Source organism: Littorina saxatilis, linkage group LG7 (assembly GCF_037325665.1).
Source record: "Littorina saxatilis isolate snail1 linkage group LG7, US_GU_Lsax_2.0, whole genome shotgun sequence".
In the NCBI taxonomy this organism is placed as follows: Eukaryota; Metazoa; Mollusca; class Gastropoda; order Littorinimorpha; family Littorinidae; genus Littorina; species Littorina saxatilis.
In genome coordinates this window covers 44,307,378-44,329,729 of record NC_090251.1, presented here as the reverse complement: position 1 = coordinate 44,329,729, position 22,352 = coordinate 44,307,378, and the positions used below count along the sequence as shown (strand labels likewise).

At 40.2% G+C, this 22,352-nt stretch overlaps 1 protein-coding gene across 1 annotated transcript in view; it reads left to right on the top strand.

Annotated features, from left to right (window-relative positions):
* The window catches only part of LOC138971556 (uncharacterized), a 25,544-nt gene extending 3,492 nt beyond the window's left edge, over window positions 1-22,052 (top strand). Inside the window, exons 2-4 of the mRNA XM_070344309.1 lie at window positions 15,161-15,287; window positions 16,025-16,200; window positions 19,673-22,052. Coding sequence (XP_070200410.1) covers window positions 15,161-15,287; window positions 16,025-16,200; window positions 19,673-19,761 — 392 coding nt within the window. The 3' untranslated portion in view covers window positions 19,762-22,052. The remainder of the gene's footprint in view (window positions 1-15,160; window positions 15,288-16,024; window positions 16,201-19,672) is intronic.
* The last annotated feature ends 300 nt before the right edge of the window (window positions 22,053-22,352 follow it).

Genomic DNA, 22,352 nt, shown 5'->3' with positions numbered 1-22,352 from the left:
ATAGTGTAGTTAAGTTGTCGCCTTTTCTGCTATTGTTCAGGATTTGCAATCAGCTCTTGTCTAAGTTTTAAACAATCAAAAATAAATGATGCCAGCATTTCCTGATTTTCAATATTCATTAAGTTGACAAAATTTCTAGCTCTCAAACAATTATTGAATAGAATGTTTAAAGAAAACTGTTGTCTTATATTTGAATAGGCTTGGCAGGCGAAGATGAAATGAATTTCATCCTCCTCCGCCAGACCACACAAGGGACATAATTCCAATCGTCTATTTACATTGTATCTGTGCCTGTTGCAATATAAGTCGTTTATGCCAACTCTAAATCGGACCAGAACGTCTCTATAACGTCTAATATGCAAACTTGATAAGTAATGTTCATACTGTAAAATAGTTTTGAAGCTTCGATAGGTCACAAATCGTTCACTATCAAATAACTTTGCATGCCAGACTTGTTGATAGCAATCGAGCAAACGCTGCTTAAGCATCTTCAAAAAGCCAGTTTTATTACCGACCTGCTGCTCAATCCAAGAATAGCCAAAACCCAGGCGAAACACATGGTTTTTAATGTCACTAGCCCAAGTCTTAATCCCTCTTTCCTCTAAACGTTTAAGATGATCGTAAATTGCTCTTGGAATTGAGAGAGAGATAGAGAGAGAGAGAGAGAACAAGAACAAGAACAAGAACAAGAACAAATCTTTAATTGTCTAAGGCCACAGCCCCTTACAATAGTGGTTAAAATAACAGCATTAGTATCTGCACAGTTATAAATTATAGTCACGCATAAAATTCAACAAATACATTAAGACCCTGATGACATGTCACTGAACCTGATTTCTAAGGGTTCGTCTCTTCTGTAACATGAAGAACACAAATCTGCTGAAGCTGTTCATCAAATTATCCTCATTACTGCCACAGAAATACACAAGTTGTTGTTGCAGCGTCTTAGAGATCGAGATTGTTAAATACTTTGCTCGAAGGTCTTGATAAAAAGGACATAAAAATACAACATGGTGTTCATCTTCTTTATCAGCTGTGCAGAGAGGACAGTTTCTTGTCGTTTGGTTTGGTGTGTTCCGAAACTTGTGAGCGTTGATTTCGGATACTCCTGCGCGGAAACGAGTAAGAGCAACTCTGTACTTAATATCTTCGATTAATTCAATGTATTTCTCTTTTTCCAAACATGTTTTGTAACAATTATAAATGTCGAAACGTTCACTGCATTCTAAAAAGGAGAGAGAGGGAGAGAGAGAGAGAGGGAGAGAGAGAGAGAGAGGGAGGGAGAGAGAGAGAGAGAGGGAGAGAGAGAGAGAGAGAGAGAGAAAAAAATTTGTATTCTAAATTTATTGATAGAGGAAAGAGGGAAACAGAGAGAGGAGGGAAAGGGAGAGAAATCGAGATAGGGGGAAAGAGAGATATATATTTGTACTCTAAATTTATTATAAGATACAAGAGAGAGGGGGGGGGAGGAGAAAGAGGGACCGTGAGAGATACAGAGAGTGTGAGGGGAGAACAGCGGTAACCTTCCACTACCTAGGGTTTCTTCCCAGCATGACTGTGAGGTCTTGACACGCACCATGCCAAAGACCAACAGTAGACAATTTTAATGATGAACTCGAACTGCCTGAATCTGTGTTGCCTTTCTCATTGCAACTCGGCTGCATGATCACATGCCTGTATTTGTCATGTAAATTCTTACAACCCCGGATACAAAAACAAAACCAGAAAATGACGCCACAGTTTAAACAAAAAAAAGCATGGCTTTAGTTTAAAATAGCAACATTAATCAATCAATCAATGAGGCTTATATCGCGCATATTCCGTGGGTACAGTTCTAGGCGCTCTGCAGTGATGCCGTGTGAGATGAAATTTTATACGGCCAGTAGATTGCAGCCATTTCGGCGCATATTTACCTTTCACGGCCTATTATTCCAAGTCACACGGGTATAGGTAGACAATTATTAACTGTGCCTAAGCAATTTTGCCAGGAAAGACCCTTTTGTCAATCGTGGGATCTTTAACGTGCACACCCAATGTAGTGTACACGGGGGGAGGGTTCGGACACCGAAGAGAGTCTGCACACAAAGTTGACTCTGAAATAAATTTCCGCCGAACCTGGGATCGAACTCACGCTGACAGCGGCCAACTGAATACAAATCCAGCGCGCTACCAACTGAGCTATATCCCCGCCCATTAACACCTAAATGTTTGTTATAATGCAGTAAAACTATTACATATCTGATTATTCTTATTCACCTATTTCGTCTCCTCTACCCCTGTGCGTGTATTGTATGTGCCTCTTGTTTTATGGACTGGGCAAAGGAGCTGCGCCTTCGGCTATCAGTGTGACTGACTTTTAGGGTTTAACGTCCTCTTAGACCAACTGGTCTATATTGGGACAGGTATTGGTAATACGTTGAAGTTATGGTGTGATACTTTGATTCGAACAAGCCCGCTGTGGCTGTCTTCTTCGACACACCAGCATTGGGTTTGTCTCGTCAAAGTATCGAAATACGATCATTATAATCGGAGACGAGAGATGATGCATGCGTGTCTTCGTGTTTTCCAAGCCCTGAGACTTTCGCTGTGAACGTGGGATCTTTTTCGTGCGCATGTGTTCACACGGGGGTGTTCAGACACCGAAGAGAGTCTGCACAAAGTTGACTCCGAGAAATAAATCTCTCGCCGAACGTGGGGATCGAACCCACGCTGATAGCGACCGACTGGCTACAAAGCCAGCGCGCTACCAACTGAGCTACCTCCCCGCCGCGCTATCAGTGTCAAGTTACCAAAGGCGGAGGGGAAGTGTTTAACTAACCGTATCAAGCTTGTCGTGCATTCCGAACGCGTGTACTGGAGTGACTGACAGGGGCTTGTCTGGACTTGACTGCGCCTGAACTGATGCGTTGTTTCATCGAACTATTGACAGTTAAAAAGAGAAGTACGCCTTCTTTTGGTTTAAATACATATTTATCCAACAGTCCGAATTACAATAGAAAGGGCAAGATGAAGAAACACAAAAGCACGAGGCTCAAATAAGTGCTACCAAAATTAAACAGAAACGTCTCTGGCGAACGTTTTAAACAGTATATTAAGACAGTATAAGCATTTTACTTCACAGTTATTTTTCAAGTCAGTAATATCAGTATAAATATCACACACTTGAATGTTGTCCAAGAGCTTCAAGGCATAGCCACTGATGTCATTATTTCAGTTATTGTCAAGATTGTGGGTCATGAGAACTTAATTGTAATATTAATGGTTTTATGATAATACTAAAAATAAACAGCAAGAAAAAAATATGAAAAAAGTTATAAGTGTATAGTACTTGTCTTAATTATAATAGTCCTGATTTTGTGATCAAGTGCTCTACACAAGGCTAGATGTTATCAGAGGTCAAGGATGTCAAATATCACGTAAAGTTGAAGCAACCAGAGCATCGGTGGCTAGCAGAGGAACCTCCGATTGGGCCACCAGAAGTAGAGGTGAAAGGAGAGGCTGGTGCAGCGGGGTGCCCGAGCCTCAGAAGGGTAGTTGGCGATGCAGCAAGGCCATTGATATCAGCGTGAACTTGTTATCAGCCGGTGCCGTTATCGGGTTACAGCCGTAGCCCTTTCGCCGTGGCTTCGCCGAGCTAGCACTGTAACTCAGATGCTGACCACCGGTTACGGGTTAGCGGCGCCACAGGACCATGGTTTCAGCGTTCCTTTTCGTGTTGGTATCAAGTTACCGTGCCCTGGCCAAGAACGCTAGCATTGAAGAAGGGAGAGAAAAGTTCTACCTCCCCATCTTCGGTTTATGTAAACGACTAGGGCTCCTTGCATTAGGAAGTATTCGGATTCTAAATGTTTATTATTATTATCACTAGCAATACTCGTGCTCCTCACGGGATGTAACAAATGTTTTATGATTTTCATTAATCACTGATGGTGTGGATATTAAAGTGTCTATGCGAATCCATACCATTATCAATTGCTATTATTGTTGCAATGGTCGACTTATCTTGTCTGAATCATGACTGATTTATTATTGTATTCATAGCTTCAAAGCGATGGTGATTCAGTGGAGTAGATTAGCTCCCCTGATCAGCGAAGCCTTATAACTATCAGTCATATGATTACCACAAATATGATGGTTAAAACCCTTATAACTTTGGAACCAGCCAACCATTTTTTTTAAATGAAATTAAACATGAAGACGCAGCACATTAGTCCCTTCAACTTAAGGGGGAAAAAAAGAAGAAAAAATTCAACTCGATTTTCTGAGAAAAACATTTTTGCTGTGATTATGTAATTTTTAACTGCTATTTTGTAGACCCGTCCTCAGAGTATGTAATGAAAAAAAGTTTCATTGAAATATTCCCAGAACTTTGGGAGACATGGCTGATTATGTATTTTGACCATCGGGCCCCGTAATGACCTTGACCTTTGACCTATCCAATATAAATGTTGCACGCAATAGGCTATCGTGTGTCTACATCTACCTACCTACAAAGTTTGGTTGAAAAATACTTAGCCGTTCAGGATTTATCGCAGTTCCTATATTGTGACATACATACATACTTACGGAATGGAACAATCGCAAACGTCCCCGCTGGATGACGAATTAAATTATAAAAAACGTATCAGTAAAATAAAATAACAATGAACAGCACACATTCCCTGAAAAGTAATGTAGCGTAGGGGAAAGGGAGAAAAAAAAGTGACACCGCGTGGATTCGAACGTGCGTGATTAGAACGTGATGAAGCAAGAGTGTCCTAACCAACTGGCCTACTAATAATTTGCAAAAGTTTCAGGGAGAAATACAGCTATGACATTACAAAAACCATAGGCAATGGATGTTCCGTTTGCCATTCCAATAAGTAACAACAATAATAACTTGATAGGTTTGAGAGTGAACTTGATTTGACATGATACTGTGTTGTCTAAAGTGTTTATTGGATTCTCGGGCAGTTTTATCCCGGACGGCTGCATGTCGAGCTTCAGGGGTGCCTAAGGGCATCCGGCGGTAGGTAAAAATATTTAATGTTCAAATAAACCCACTTAATTAAAAAAAATAAACACATTAGTCCCAGCCAGTCCTGATTGAGGTGGCCTCCACTATGCCCATGCAAAAGGAATAACGTGAAAGTTGCCCAGTACCACAGAAATTAGCAATTTCGTGTGACTGAGGCTACCAGTACCTGTATTAATATATGAATTATGATTGGCAACGGTAAGCGATTTCACACAGATTAGCGCGGGACAAATATTGACAGAATTTTTTTTTATCATAACTGCAATGTTCTTCTCCCCCAAAAAACAACAACAACGCAACACCTCCCCCCTCCCCAACCCCTAAGAAGAACAGGTCCGACAAACCCCTGCGTCACCCAGTGAGCTTTTTTTTTAAATTAACGACGCCAATGGGATTCGATCTCCTGCCTCAGACACTTTCGTTTTGTCACGTTAGGAGAGCAATTTACCAACTTATCTATTTTGCGTCTTGACAGTTCGCGTGAGTGATATTTTAGTGACTTGTGTGACATATAGACTGACCGGAACAAACGCAAACGTCCACCCTCTGGGGGACAAACAACACATTTGCATTCAAACAAAGTAGTTTGTTGATCATAGTGCAATTATCCCGTTTGACTTGTGTCTGTTCTCAATATGACTAACATATATATGTACTCATTTCTCCCAAATAGGTAAAGCTATTGAAACTCATTTTGGCTATGAGCTCGAGGTCCATGGGAATAAACGCTCATAATTATGTCCTGCGGATCGATGACCCTGGTGTCACTCAAAATTATCCCGTCAGGAAATGCTATTTCGTATACATGTACTCAATTGTCTAACCGGCACGGTTGGCCTAGTGGTAAGGCGTCCGCCCCGTGATCGGGAGGTCGTGGGTTCAAACCCCGGCCGGGTCATACCTAAGACTTTAAAATTGGCAATCTAGTGGCTGCTCCGCCTGGCGTCTGGCATTATGGGGTTAGTGCTAGGATTGGTTGGTCCGGTGTCAAAATAATGTGACTGGGTGAGACATGAAGCCTGTGCTGCGACTTCTGTCTTGTGTGTGGCGCACGTTCTATGTCAAAGCAGCACCGCCCTGATATGGCCCTTCGTGGTCGGCTGGGCGTTAAGCAAACAAACAAACAAACTCAATTGTCTCCAGTAAGGACACAGTTATTTTCTCCGAAATTAAGGCCCCAGTTTGTGGTGATTGATATTGATTTGCTCTGTAGTTTGATGATCCTAGTGCCAACATTATCCCGTCAGGCATGGTTTAAATGTTTTCGTTTGCACCCACTTTTCTCCAAAACTGATAAAACTGGTGACACCACTATTCGGAAGCATGCTCATCGGAGTCGATGCCGAGAAGCTCTGAACTTTGGTGACCCTAGGTACCATATTATCCGGCCAGGAAGGGTTTTAATATATGCTCACTTTACACCCGTTAGGGTCTATATGTTCTATCAGCCCCAGATACTTTACTTGATATTTGCTTTCGGTCCAGCCGACTCTTTTGAGCCATATCAGGACCAATCAGCCCGAGATGTCTTATCATTTCGATGAAGAAGACTTTAAATAATAAAACAACAACCACAGCACGAGATGATAAACGGAAAGTATTAGGATCCTTATGGTCACTTGTTAATTATTATTTTGTTACCCCTTTATCACATGCCGGCTATTGATACATGCCATATCATTATTTTTGTTATCAAAACGAATACGTTGTGTGTGTGTGTATTGTTAGGAAAACTCCAATCTTTTAGATTAGTTAACAATGTATCAAGAAAAATCACATATTTGAGCGAGTTTCTAGGTGACCGTCTTCGTGATTAGGGACCTAATGTACATCCTATATGATCTTCCATGAATGGGTTCGGTTGCTATTTGAATTTTCTGTAAAAGGGGTCGCTCAGATAATCGTCAAAATGTAACTGACAAGTCCAGTGGCTAACGAAGGAAAGCACCGATCACCATCAAGACTAAATCACTACCAGATGTCAGTAGGAATGTTGGTAACTGATCCACTGACCGCTATCATGTTTCACTACTCGCGTACAGAACTGAAGCGTTAACACATTCCCTGGCCCGTCCCAAGAGAACATGAAAGATATATATTTATGCTACACGGAAGCGTTCTGCTTTAAGCAGACTACATGTATAGACCGAAACAGTTCAAAATAATGATACTGGATTCAGACTTCAACATTATTGTTTTCATATTAGTCCTACGAAAAATGACTTACATAACTTATTTTATACTCGTTAAGAGAAATAATACATGCATCGAGGGACATTGCTTTTATTCTAGGCTACATCTCTTATGGAGGCATCTTACACACTCTCTCTCTTTCTTCACCCTCCCATCTCTCTCTCCTTCTCTCCCCCTCTATCTTTCTAATATTGACAACACCCCTCATATGATCACTCAACCTCTCCCCATCGCCCTCTGTCTCTCACCTTCTTACACACACTCTCTCTTTTCCCAACTCTCCTCTCTCTCCATCTCTCTCTCTCTTCAATAATGACACCCTCCACTCTCGAATCTCCAAACATTCGGTTAAACGTGATTAACTGGTATCGTACCCCTATGACAGCTAATATTCCATATTCTCTGCATTCTCTGCTTGTTGCATTACGTTAAAGGTTTTAATGCTCTTTTTTTTCAAGCCACATTTCACGTCAACCAACTTTTATCAAGACGTTATTCAAAGCGTCATTGTAGAAATGACATTCGGAAATATTAGGGGAATCTCTGTCATAACATTTTTTTCTATTTGTTTCCTATCAGGCATTTTTTGTTTTAATCACAAGTAATATGATACAGACACACAAAGAGAGACACCTATAGTGACAGCCGCTCTATCATGCTAGGACTGGTGTCAGTATACTGTGACTATATGAGGATGTCAATCAATCAATCAATATGAGGCTTATATCGCGCGTATTCCGTGGGTACAGTTCTAAGCGCAGGGATTTATTTATTTTATTTTTATTTTATGCAATTTATATCGCGCACATATTCAAGGCGCAGGGATTTATTTATGCCGTGTGAGATGGAATTTTTATTACACAATACATCACGCATTCACATCGGCCAGCAGATCGCAGCCATTTCGGCGCATATCCTACTTTTCACGGCCTATTATTCCAAGTCACACGGGTATTTTGTGGACATTTTTATCTATGCCTATACAATTTTGCCAGGAAAGACCCTTTTGTCAATCGTGGGATCTTTAACGTGCACACCCCAATGTAGTGTACACGAAGGGACCTCGGTTTTTCGTCTCATCCGAAAGACTAGCACTTGAACCCACCACCTAGGTTAGGAAAGGGTGGAGAAAATTGCTAACGCCCTGACCCAGGGTCGAACTCGCAACCTCTCGCTTCCGAGCGCAACTGCGTTACCACTCGGCCACCCAGTCCGATGTAACCCTCTGCGACTTCAATCTCAGTGTGGCAGTACATTAATCTGCTGACCATAAACAAGGAATGCGTCCAGCTGTCTCTCTAGCTCTCCAGTAGGTTTCTCAGCGGGTTACCTGCTTGACGACGTGCTAATTGATGGCACGCGAACCGTGTAATGTATAGCCACTGCGCGAGTCGAACCGCTCTACGACTAGCTGCTCCTCTCCACGCCCCCCCCCCCCCCCCAACCCCCACCGCCAGCCCCACGCATCCCTCTCTCTCGCCCTGCCTCTCTTCCCCCGTTCCTCTCTCCCCCCCTCCCTCTCTCCCCCCTCCCTCTCTCTCCCCCTCCTTCTTTCTCCCCCCCCTCTCTCTTTACCCTTAATTGTCAATCCGTTTTTCATTGCTAAATTCATACGAATAAATAAAAGCTTGATGTTTAGCAAGAATGACCTCTGATTTGTTATTTGCATTGTCACTGAAGACTAAACCGTCAGTGAAACTTAACAGTTCGCCACCTGTTTACCTCTTTTTATATTTAGTCAAGTTTTGACTAAATATTTTAACATCGAGGGGGAATCGAAACGAGGGTCGTGGTGTATGTGCGTGTGTGTGTGTGTCTGTGTGTCTGTGTGTCTGTGTGTGTGTGTGTGTAGAGCGATTCAGACTAAACTACTGGACCGATCTTTATGAAATTTGACATGAGAGTTCCTGGGTATGAAATCCCCATACGTTTTTTTCATTTTTTTGATAAATGTCTTTGATGACGTCATATCCGGCTTTTCGTGAAAGTTGAGGCGGCACTGTCACGCCCTCATTTTTCAACCAAATTGGTTGAAATTTTGGTCAAGTAATCTTCGACGAAGCCCGGGGTTCGGTATTGCATTTCAGCTTGGTGGCTTAAAAATTAATTAATGACTTTGGTCATTAAAAATCTGAAAATTGTAAAAAAAAATAAAAATTTATAAAACGATCCAAATTTACGTTTATCTTATTCTCCATCATTTGCTAATTCCAAAAACATATAAATATGTTATATTCGGATTAAAAACAAGCTCTGAAAATTAAATATATAAAAATTATTATCAAAATTAAATTGTCGAAATCAATTTAAAAACACTTTCATCTTATTCCTTGTCGGTTCCTGATTCCAAAAACATATAGATATGATATGTTTGGATTAAAAACACGCTCAGAAAGTTAAAACAAAGAGAGGTACAGAAAAGCGTGCTATCCTTCTTAGCGCAACTACTACCCCGCTCTTCTTGTCAATTTCACTGCCTTTGCCATGAGCGGTGGACTGACGATGCTACGAGTATACGGTCTTGCTGAAAAATGGCAGCTACTTGACTAAATATTGTATTTTCGCCTTACGCGACTTGTTATATTTTAATCCAGACAGCATTATCCACCACCACCCATTATATAAACATTCTATTTTGTGTAGTCCCGATATCAATGTTGCACACCTTTTGATGCAGCTTTTAATAATATAAGAGATTTGATTTATACGTATTCCCTGTTTCACTCAATGAATATATATATATTCCCTAAAATATCCAGGTAATATACATATTTCCTGGAATTTGGAGGCCATTTTTAGACGTATTCCCTGACTTATATTTAGCATTCAAAAGGAGATACTTTGATGGAGTGAAAAATCTCTCTCTCTCTCTCTCTCTCTCTCTCTCTCTCTCTCTCTCTCTCTCTCTCTCTCTCTCTCTTATGCTTACAAATATAACAACAATCGCATAACAATAGAATTTACAACACAATATTACACTGTTTGCACCAATGAAGTGAGAAAAAATGACTTTTGTATTGGCAAAATCAACAAGCCGTAATAACTCTAGTTGGCGAGATATATTTTGTTTGTTTGTTTGTTTGTTTGCTTAACGCCCAGCCGACCACGAAGGGCCATATCAGGGCGGTGCTGCTTTGACATTTAACGTGCGCCACACACAAGACAGAAGTCGCAGCACAGGCTTCATGTCTCACCCAGTCACATTATTCTGACACCGGACCAGTCCTAGCACTAACCCCATAATGCCAGACGCCAGGCGGAGCAGCCACTAGATTGCCAATTTTAAAGTCTTAGGTATGACCCGGCCGGGGTTCGAACCCACGACCTCCCGCTCACTGGGCGGACGCCTTACCACTAGGCCACCGTGTTGCGGTTTGGCGGGATATAGTGATCCTTACATTCGTTCGAAAAAAAGACCAATAAAGCTACCCTTTCAAACCATGTTCTGAGTTTTTTTGCTTATTTGCTATTGTGTTTGTTATATAGAATTGTGCATGTGAAGTGATATTATATTTTTTAAATATGGAAAAAGTGAAAACTGATTGAAAATTTATGGACAGATTAATAGATGAAAATGGCTCTCAATAACAACGCAAAAAGGAATTTTACAGGAGCAAGTGAGATTTTACAATAACGTGTTTGATAAAAATGGGAATTTTGTTGAGGAGGATGCTGAAAGTAAAGTTTTAATTTAAATATTCCTCAGTTAAATGACGAACGAAAATATGGTTTGGAAACTGATTTTACCGTGTTAGAAATCGGCAGGGCGCTGTCTTTATTAAAAAATGGTTCGTCACCAGGTTTAGACGGATTGACTACAAGTTTCATGAAAAAATGTTGGCCTAAAGTAAAAATGATGGTGGTTAATTCCCTTCAAAGTGCATTTAGAGTCGGTGAATTGTCAGATACTCAGAAAAGAGCAGTTATCACGTTGATCCATAAGGATAAAGATTTGCCGAGAGATAGCCTTAAGAATTGGAAACCCTATATCTGTAACCAATACAGATGATAAAATGCTGGCAACATGTTTATCGCAGCGCGTATCTGGTGTTATTTCTGACCTCGTGTCAGAAGATCAGACAGGATGTATTAAGGGAAGAAAGGCAAGTAACTTGATTAGATTAATTGATGATGTCATTAATTACGCTAATGAAAGAAATCAAGCAGGTATATTACTTGCCCTTGACTACGCCCGAGCCTACGATTCCATCTCAAAAGACTATGTGGTCTGGTCCTTTAAAAAATTTGGTTTTGGCGAAAAATTTGTTAAATGGATTAAAGTTTTAAGAGAAGTTAAAAGGGCAATAACCAACCTGGCTCTTCCACGGTCTCAAATAGCATTACATATTGGTTTAATGACAAACACCACGAGCTGCATAAATTATATGGGTTGGATTTCGGAAGAAATAAGTGTAGAATTATTAGCAATACAAATCCGAAGTCACCCCAATATTAAAGGATTTGCCTTACCAGATGTAGGTTTTGCAGAACAAACATCGCGTATCTTGAAACTGGCTATGTACGCCGATGACATAACTGTTTTACTTCAAGATAAAAACGACATGGAAACGGTTTTGAAAATTATTGATGATTTTTCCAATATATCTCGCTTAAAATTAAATAAAAGTGAAACGGAAGCAATGTGGTAGGGATCGCGTAAAAACTGTCAAGAGAAATATTGCGATATTAAATGGAATACCCAGGTTAAAATCATGGGAATTAGTCAGTTTTAAAAATGACATCCCGGCCTCTGAAATTATGGAAAATTGGTCCAAAAAGACTTGAACAAGTTGAACAAATCATTTGCAGATGGTCAAGAAGAAATTTAAGTATAAGCGGCAAATTATGTATTATTAAGTCCTTCTTAGTTTCACAATTTGTTTACGTTATGCAGGCGCTTCTTGCCCCTGTTAAAGTTCTCGATAAGTTAAATACTATTTTGTTCAGGTTTCTCTGGAAAAGGAAGTATTCAAATACAAAAGCCTTTGAAAAAGTTAAACGAAATGTATTGTGTAATGTGGTGGAAGAAGGTGGTATCAACATGATAAACGTCCACGATATGCAGACTTCTTTTTGCTGACATGGGCAGCAAAACTTCAACAACAAAAACATGAACCGTGGACAACGATTCCGTTAAGTCTTTCATCAGGTATTGGGAAGAAATTTACTTTGTTTTAAAGCCACAACACTACTAAAACCAAGGTATTGAATGCATTCGATCAAACTTTTAGACAGAAGTTCTCTTAAAATGAATCCATAATAAAGCATTGATTTATGAGAGAGAATATCGCTTTGGCGATCAATGTTTGTTGAACAATATAAAAGTGGTTTATAAAAATAAAAGCTTATATTTAAAAAAATGGATAGAAGCGCATTTAGATATGGTGAAAGATATTTGGGTTAACGGAGATATGATTCCTTTTAACCAGCTGTGCACAAAGAAAGGATACAGTCCCTCTAGATTTTTTGAGTACCGCGCAGTGAAGACTGCTGTGCGAGCGCTTGCACTTCGCAAAAACACAGCCAGCCCGCGAGCAGGCGAACACAATAATGACCTTGACACACGGAACCCTGTGATCATTAACCCCTCCGCGAGAAAGATTCGCATGCTGATAGTCCAGTCTAAAGCGAGCGAGCCTTGCGCTGCTACATTTTGGTTACATAAATATCAGGTTAAACTAGATCACAGTCATTGGCTGTTAGCAAGCAAATGTACAAAAGAAGAAAGATTGCGATTGTTACAATGAAAAATATTACATAATATTTATCCCACGAATATATTATTAAATAAAATGAAAATTAGAGAAACAAAATTATGTACATTTTGTAAACACATTGATTATGTTAAACACTTTTTTTTGTCAATGTGAGAAGTTGACGAGCTTTTGGGAAAATGTTGTCCATTATATTTTTAGAAATACAGGATCAAATGTGCACCTTTCAGAACACGATGTCTTGTTTGGTTATCAACCTAGTAATATATGCCAAAATAATAAGGTACTTAATCACATTATTTTGATTGCAAAAATGTGTATTAGTAAATATTAGTATGGTGATAGATACGATTTGAATAGTATCATTATTGGAAAATAAAATGTACATTAGAAGATTGTGAGTAATGTATAAGTCGAGATGAGGTGAAGTGATATATGACGTTTGTGAATATTATGAGGGGGGTGGGAGGGAGCGGATGGACGAGAATAAGAAAAACAAAAAAAGAAAAAAAAGGAGAAAAAAAAAAGTAACCATCTATGGCTCCTCAATTGCTTTTTGTATAAACAACCATGCAAACCACACAAAAAAAAAACCCAACAAAAAAAGAAACCGGTTTTCTCCAATTTAAAAAAACAACAAAAAAACAAGTCGCGTAAGGCGAAATTACTACATTTTAGTCAAGCTGTGGAACTCACAGAATGAAACTGAACGCACTGCATTTTTTCACAGTGACCGTAGTCCGCCGCTCGCGCAAAACCCAGTGAAACTGACGAGACTGTTTAGCGCGGTGATGGTTTCGCTGTGCTGCATAGCACGCTTTTCTGTACCTCTCTTCGTTTTAACTTTCTGAGCGTGTTTTTAATCCAAACATATCATATCTATATGTTTTTGGAATCAGGAACCGACAAGGAATAAGATGAAATTGTTTTTTAATCGATTTCGGAAATTTGATTTTGATCAGAATTTTTTATATTTTTAATTTTGAGAGCTTGTTTTTAATCCGAATATAACATATTTATATGTTTTTGGAATCAGAAAATAATGAAGAATAAGATGAACGTAAATTTGGATCGTTTTATAAAAAAAACAATTATTTACAATTTTCAGATTTGTAATGACCAAAGTCATTAATACATTTTTAAGCCACCAAGCTTAAATACAAAACCGAAGTCCGACCTTTGTCGAAGATTGCTTGGCCAAAATTTCAATCAATTTGATTCAAAAATGAGGGTGTGACAGTGCCGCTTCAACTTTTACAAAAAGCCGGATATGACGTCATCAAAGACATTTATCGAAAAAAAGAAAAAAAATCCGGGGATATCATACCCAGGAACTCTCATGTCAAATTTCATAAAGATCGGTCCAGTAGTTTACTCTGAATCGCTCTACACACGCGCACGCACACCGGCACAGACAAAACTTGACTAAATGTAAAAAGAGAGAGAGAGAGAGAGAGAGAGAGAGAGAGAGAGAGAGAGAGAGAGAGAGAGAGAGAGAGAGAGAGAGAGAGAGAGAGAGAGAGAGATGATAATGATGATGATGGAACTTTATTTTTCAAGGATAGAGGTTTAAGGTGACGCCTTTTCTTACAACCGGTCCTTACTTCTAATACAAATGTCTAATAAATGATAAACAAGTAAAGCAACATGACAAATAAACAAAGTAAACGAACGAACCAGCAAACAATCGACAAGTAAGCAAACAAGCAAATAAACATAAACAACAAAATGACAAAGTAAGGAACATACAAATCAAAAGCAAAACATGCAACATATTAATTGAGGTTATACATGTAAAGTGATCGACGGTTAAAGTTCCATCCTCACCTATTCACACTTTACTGACACTATACACAACCATCAGTGTGTATAGGAAACAGGTACTTAACGCCTTCGTCCGTACGGGTTACACACTGTGTATAGCCAAACGGTACCTAATGTGGATTTCGTACGTACAGAAGTCACACAGATCCGTCTGCGTATGACCGGTACCTAAGGTGCCCCTCGTCCGTATGTGTGTGTGTGTGTGTGTGTGCGCGCGTGTGTGTGTGAGTGTGTGTGTGCGCGCGCGCGTGTGTGTGTGTGTGTGTGTGTATGTTATGTCTATCGTTTTGTCTTATCTCTGGTCTTATGCTTGAATCTTGACGAAGAGATCAGTGTCATACAGTGTCTTCAAGCGGCCTAAAACCAAACCCAAATAAGGCCAAGTTTTTTTTCATTGTGGTCTATTTTTCAGCCGTGACCTACTTTCCTAGTGCTGAGTGTACAGTGCTGTGCAATGAGTTCGACACGTGCTTCCCGCAAGAGCAACAGTCCAACGTCTCTGCCGCTGTACGACAGAATAATAAGCAACAAGTCTGCACGTGAGTTACACAGACAATCCAGTCGGGCTAAGCATCAACACACAAACACTTATTCATGTATTTTGTTTGTTTGTTTGTTTGCTTAACGCCCAGCCGACCACGAAGGGCCATATCAGGGCGGTGCTGCTTTGACATATAACGTGCGCCACACACAAGACAGAAGTCGCAGCACAGGCTTCATGTCTCACCCAGTCACATTATTCTGACACCGGACCAACCAGTCCTAGCATGCATTAACCCCATAATGCCAGACGCCAGGCGGAGCAGCCACTAGATTGCCAATTTTAAAGTCTTAGGTATGACCCGGCCGGGGTTCGAACCCACGACCTCCCGATCACGGGGCGGACGCCTTACCACTAGGCCACCGTGCCGGTACTTATTCATGTAAAGCCTGAGACAATCCAGTCGGACGAAAGAGCAACACACAAACACTTATCTCTACTGTCTGATATGTTGTTGTTGTTGTTGTCGTTCGCTGTTAGATCGTCAGTCCGGACTGCAGGGCGAAACGTGCTGACCTCTTATCTCTACTGATATAAAAATGGATGTAAGTGTGGGTGCGTGTGTACGTGTGTGTGTGGTCGCCATACCTCTGAGATGGCAAGAGGCGGGAACAAGATAGTGTGCATGCACACTCCCTAGGAGGCAGGTTAGATGTGTCGAAGACAACTTTCCGTTTTAGTGTATTCATTTTAATAGACAATAAAATGTTATTGTTATTGTGAATGTTGATTCAGAGTGGCCACGACAGCCGTGGAGTGTCTGCAACAGGCTCGGAAGGACTGTGATGGCTACACAGACGTCCCTTCCTACATCGTTGAGGGGCTGGAGGAACGCAAGAACAAGGTCACGTCCTACGTCGCCAGCTTCTGTGGTGAGAACAAAACTACCTCTACTCGCCATGGTCAGACAGGTATTGATTGGTCAGTGTTTAGTGTTGAAGGATCGATCATCATCACCATTATCACCTTCTTCACCCACCTTCATCGCACCTGGTGGCGCAGACTGGTGGTGCTGGTCTTTTCTTTTGGCACTTGCACTGTACGTGTTAGTCCTTCAAGGGTATACCATACCAGTGCAACGCACTGTCTAGCGGTGACTAAGCCTACCAGTATTTTTCCACTAATGATTTGACACACTCATCAAGGTGTTTTTTTAAACATTTTTATTTATTTATTTATTTTTTTTTTTATTTTTTTTTTTTATTTTTTTATTTTATTTGTATATTATTTTTGCAGTTGCTCGAAGCACTTTGTATGTTCCTCTCGCGACACATAGAGAATACTACATGTCTTGATGTGTGATACCAGGTTCACGCAAGTTTTTTTTTTTTTATATCGACATACAAGAGAAAGCGAGCCTTTTCAATATTTGAAAAAGCAACGAGTGTAAACCTGGTATCACACAGCAAACCCTGTAGTATTGTGTTTATCCTGGATCCTACATTCTGTACTTACGTGCCTTCTGCCCCAAACTCCTCAAAGTCGAATTAAATGTCCAAATTCAGGACGCATCTTCTTGAACCTCGATCTTTTCTAAAGCCAGTCCTTAATTGAGCACGAAGTCGACTTGGCGAAGCTTCGCGAAGTCTTTATATCGAAAACCCGCAGCTTCGGTGAAATACTTTGTACCCTACAAGTTTTGACACGCGAAGCTAGCTACACCGTAGCTCTGCGACGAAGCTGTTCGTTTTGACAGAAGAGTGCTTTTTGATTCAAGATGAACGTAGAAATCACACTCGAAAGAGCAGAGTGCATTCCTTTGGACTTCGCGAAACTATGCTGAAAGTAGTTCAATTAGGGGACAAATTCACGTTCCGTAAGCTTCGCGAAGTGAGCTACGCGAAGTCCACTTCGTCCAATTAAGGAAATCTGTGACGTCCAAAGCAATAAGAGGCCACACTAGGAAGTATAGCGTCACGTATACATTCTCAACATTCTTCCTGAGAAAACAGTAAATGCAAAAGTGGTTTGAGAATGAAGTTTGTCTCGGTGACTTTTGTCATCATGAGCATTGGAACATCAGACCCCTGTTAAGTTCAAATCTCATTTGCATGATATACACCCGTGTGAAGATATGTGGTGGGTTTTTTTTAAATCACGGTGGTCTTCAGGGCCGGACTAGGCGAAGAGGAGGGGGGGGGTTGCCAGTGGTGGCCCAGGGGGATGTCCCCCCTGGCGGCAGGGGCGGATCAGTTCATTTTATGACTGGTTTTTTTCAAAAGTATATTGTGAAGATATGGGTGTGAAGGCGCGAAGCGCCGAGCCGACGGCGCGAAGCGCCTAGCTTGCTAGGGGGTCCGGGGGCTTGCCCCCCCGGAAAATTTTGAAAAAAAGGATGCAAAATGGTGCAATCTGGTGCATTCTGAGGATGATCATTACCAGTTTCAGGCAGCAGATTTTGTCACTGATTAATACCCCAAAAATTGAAACTCAATGTAAAATAAAGAAATGCATACCTCATTCAATATTTTTATTTTTTGGCTGGGGGGGGGGGTCCGGAAACCCTAGAACCCCCCCCCCCCACCCCACCCCCCCCCCTCCCTCGTTGTGGGGGTCAGGGGGCGAAGCCCCCTGAAGCTGACGGGTAGGTCATATTCTGAGATAGGAAAATGGTCGTTCCTTGCATGAAACGGCATAAAATAAGCAATAATAAAAAAAAAATTAGATAAGTAAGGTACATGTTTAGGCTAGGGGGGGGGGGGGGGTTGCGCAACCCCCATAACCCCCCCGGTAGTCCGGCCCTGGTCTTTCTCAAACACAATGTAAAATATATATGACAAGTAAGAACGTCATTATTCATTTTTTTTTTTTTTTTACATCTTCTCGACGCAAGAGTTTTTAGTTTGGGAGAAAGGGTTCAATGAAGAAGTTTCAATCTGTTAAGCTGTAAATTGTTGTGTAACAATAAAGAAGTTTCAATCTGTTAAGCTGTAAATTGTTGTGTAACAATAAAGGAATAGAATACACGAAGGAACAGACACGATCTTTCACTTTGTAATTGATCGACACGCTTTCTTCTTACCAGTAAGAGTCTTAAAAATGAAATGAGAAATGAAAACATGAGGATGAAAGTCATTTGTTCAAGTCAATGCTTGTTATTCTCTCAGGTGCCAGGAGAATTGTTCCGAATAACTCTCACTTACTCTATCACACATATCGTATGCATTTAAAGCGCTTACTTCCCTTTGTTTATCAGACCTGCGACCAGTAAGAATTAAATGGAAACATAATCAATTCATCACTTTTGAGACAGCAAAATGGTTTGTTAGTTCAAGCTGAATTAAGCTTAAAAGTCCCTGCAGGCTAAGCTTCTGCTCTTTTCAAATTGAAGCGTATGGCTGTCTGAATGGCGGGGTAAAAACGGTCACACACACGTAAAAATCCACTCGTGCGAACACATGAGTGTTGGTTGGTTGATTTTTGGGTTTTAATGTCCCTTCAGCAGATGTCACATGAGTGTACGTGGGAGTTTCAGCCCGAGTGTACGTGGGAGTTTCAGCCCATGAACGAAGAAGAAGAAGCAGAAAATGTACAATATTAAACGACCAGATGACAACGTGAATATGATTTCTGATCCTGCGGTGTCAATGTGTCCTCCGAAGTAAATTCTTTGATGGAATTCATTCCATAGCTTGCGGCGACGATGCTTCCTCTTCGTGTTCTTTGCACTTCATTTTACTCCGCAGCATTGACTTTTTTGTGTACTTAATTTATAATAAGGTTGGATGTTTGACCTGTTTAATTGAATCGATTTTCATATTCATGGGAGTATGTATGTATGTATGGATGTATGTATGGATGTAAACATATGTGTGTGTGTGTGTGTGTGTGTATGTGTATGTGTATGTGTGTGTGTGTGTGTGTGTGTGTGTGTATGTGTGTGTGTGTGTGTGTGTGTGTGTGTGTTCCTACATGTATGTACATATGAATCTGCATGGTTGATCAAAGTTAATAAAATAGATAAGAAGGGAATGATTCATTTCTTTTTCAATTGTCTTGTTCAAATGACTTGAGTGTTTTCAATCGCATAGCAGAAATGAAATTAGTATGCTGAAAGTGCAGGCATCGGCCAAGAAGACGGCCCTCAGCGTCAAGGGGAGACCATCTGTGTCCAACATTTCCAAACAGTAATTTCGTACATCAGATGAAGCAATCTCATAGTTAAATTGAACTGCACGTTCTTGTAACTATATCGCTTAATTTTCTGCTTATATTCTCGTTTGAAAGAAACGAACATTTCTTTTGAGTGGTGTAATCTAAATGCGCAAAAAAGTGTTGTTAATTAACGTTATTTAGTTCTTGTCTTCATGAGCACAATAAGCAACAAGAGATCGATTGACATGTCGTATGACGTAATACTGATGGCGTCACATTTGTTTGCAGGGTCCAACGGCGGTGACGCAGTGATGAACAAAATGGCAGCTACGTTTTGGGGAACATTCCTCTCACTGTTCCTGTGGTTCTCGTCCTAAAACAGGAAACCTGTTGACATCGCTTTTGCTCTCGCGCTGAAGAAATACCAACAACGCCTTCTTAGCTCAGGAACTGCTTTTGACAGGCCTGGCGCTGTGTCCTAATCCGCTGACGGTTTCCAACATAGTCTAATACATGTACCACCGTATCTAGAATTACAGATCTGAAAGACTTCTCAAATTACAAATCAGAATTGTACCCTTTAACTTCACAAACACTTTTTTTTTTAGATTGGAAAGCTGGCTTGTTTACAGACACAGGTATAACATGAAGGCAGCCATCTTAAAATTCCTTGAAGGAACTTCCGAAGGCAAGCGTCGGTCATTTTGAAACAGCAGCTGCACTTTTTATAGCTGTTATTCCAAATCCATTTGTCAGATTGAGGGTGTAAATACGGCCAGTGGGCAAAGTTTCGTGTATATTTCTGTATTGTCTGTTTTTGACTGTGGCCCTTATTTCAATGACAGAACGGAGATGTAAAATAAGACCCTGGTGAGAAAGGGGCATAACCTTGGGTTAAAATGTGAAAAAGATGCGGAAGTTTTCCATCCGTACTCAGTTGCATAACTTTACTGTGTGCGTCCGGTTTGCTGTTGTAAACGCAAATTAACTGTAACTTCGATTAGTCTTGTTACATAAAACTACTACATAGTCTTAGCCTAAGATATAAACAGGTTGAAGCTTGAGACTTTGACAATCACCTGATTAGAGCTTACAAGACTGGCGGGCAAACGTATTGTGGTCCCCATGTATCTCAATGCATACATGTACTGTGTCTATACCAGAACTTGACTTGATGGTCTTGCAAATCTGGTGGATAAATTTACTTCACATCTCTTGGTACAAACATTCATTGTAACTGCTAATAGTCTCTTTACGTACACACGTTAAACTGCAAGTAGTTTTATGACGTAAAATTACTGTTGCTACCAGCACATCATAAACTTACCAGTTTTATTTTCAGGTGTGAGAAGGGTTTAACATAAATATTCTGTCTATCAAATGTATTGCGAATAAAACTACTTTTATCATGTTGATTTACTGTAGTTGCTAGTAGTTTGGTTACCTAAATTATATGTGACTGCCAGAAGTCTCGTTATTTACAATTATTATGGCTGTCAGCATACCGCAGGGTTACCAATTTTAGCCTAAGATAAAAATAAAAAGTTAAAAAAAAAAATTTGGAGCGTGAGTCTGGTGAGATCTTGAAAGTCCAGTCGGCAACGTTACTGTGTCATTATTTTTGTCACATAACTTTACGGTGACTATCAACACTCTTGTTAAATAAATGTACTATCACTGTCACAGTTTTTGTTACATTCAATTCATTCAATTCAGTACAACATGAATTCCATATGACTGCCAGCAGTCTCGTGACATAAATTTACTTTAGACTACAAGTGGTCGTGTTAGTAAATTATGTGTGGCTGCCCGTAACATAACTGTACTTGTAGTACTAGTGGTCTTGTTAGATACATTTACAGTGACTGCCATCAGTAGTTTATTTCCATCAATTTACAGACACTGCTAGTACTTTTTTCCCATCAACTGAATTTAGATGCCATACCATCAAATTGCTGTTCATGCAAATGAGTTTATCATACACATTTGCTGTGAGTGAGTGTACTCTTATGACGTAAATATAGTGTAACAGTCATAACTGAATGTCAAAGCGTGAGGTTTGATAATCATCAAATACGACCTTGCAAAGCTGGTCGGATGATATGAATTGTTTTATCTTGGCTGTCAGAAATTGACTTTTTCATAATCTTCTTTTGGCTGCTTTCCTTGAACAAACTGGCTGCAACTGGGTGTGTGTCGTGCTTTCTATGTCTGAGAAAATGTTTTATCACTTTTGTGAGACTCGTGATTCATCTTGTTATTTCGAAAATAACATTTCAATACGTGGACTGGTTTGATGTTTAGAAGGCAACATCGAAAGAGGTCTTACCTCGAGCCATTTACCCTACTGAGTCGTAGGGGAGAGAGAGAGAGAGAGAGAGAGAGAGAGAGAGAGAGAGAGAGAGAGAGAGAGAGAGAGAGAGAGAGAGAGAGAGAAAGAGAGAGAGAGAGAGAGAGAGAGAGAGAGTTTGGTCAAATTTGGTCATCTTTGGTCATTTTTTATAGCTATTATTTTAAAGAAGAACACAGAGCACATACTTAATTGTCTGTCTTTAGCAAAACTATTTTTTTTCTTTAGGCCTGTCTCACAATTACAAAAATGATATCGCACACAAACATTAAAGAGTAACCATCAGATTGAAGCATCGTGTATTGTACTTGAATACAATTTTAAAAAAAATCACTTTTCGTCTGAAAAAGAATTGGTGTCTCTTGTAAAAGTTTAGTATTAGTCCCATACCCAAAACCGGAGCGTTAGCGTAACCATGTACCAATGCACAGCTATACGAGCTATGTACGTGTTTTCGTGTATTTCAAGTATTAAAGCGTGCGAAACCTGTTTGGCAACTGCGGAAAAATATGAGACAGGAGAGTTCTGACATAAAGTTCGCCCATTTTCATTGCAAATGAAATTGGAACACTAACCGTTTATAACAAGAAGAGCAAACGCTCGATCGAGTCACTTTCG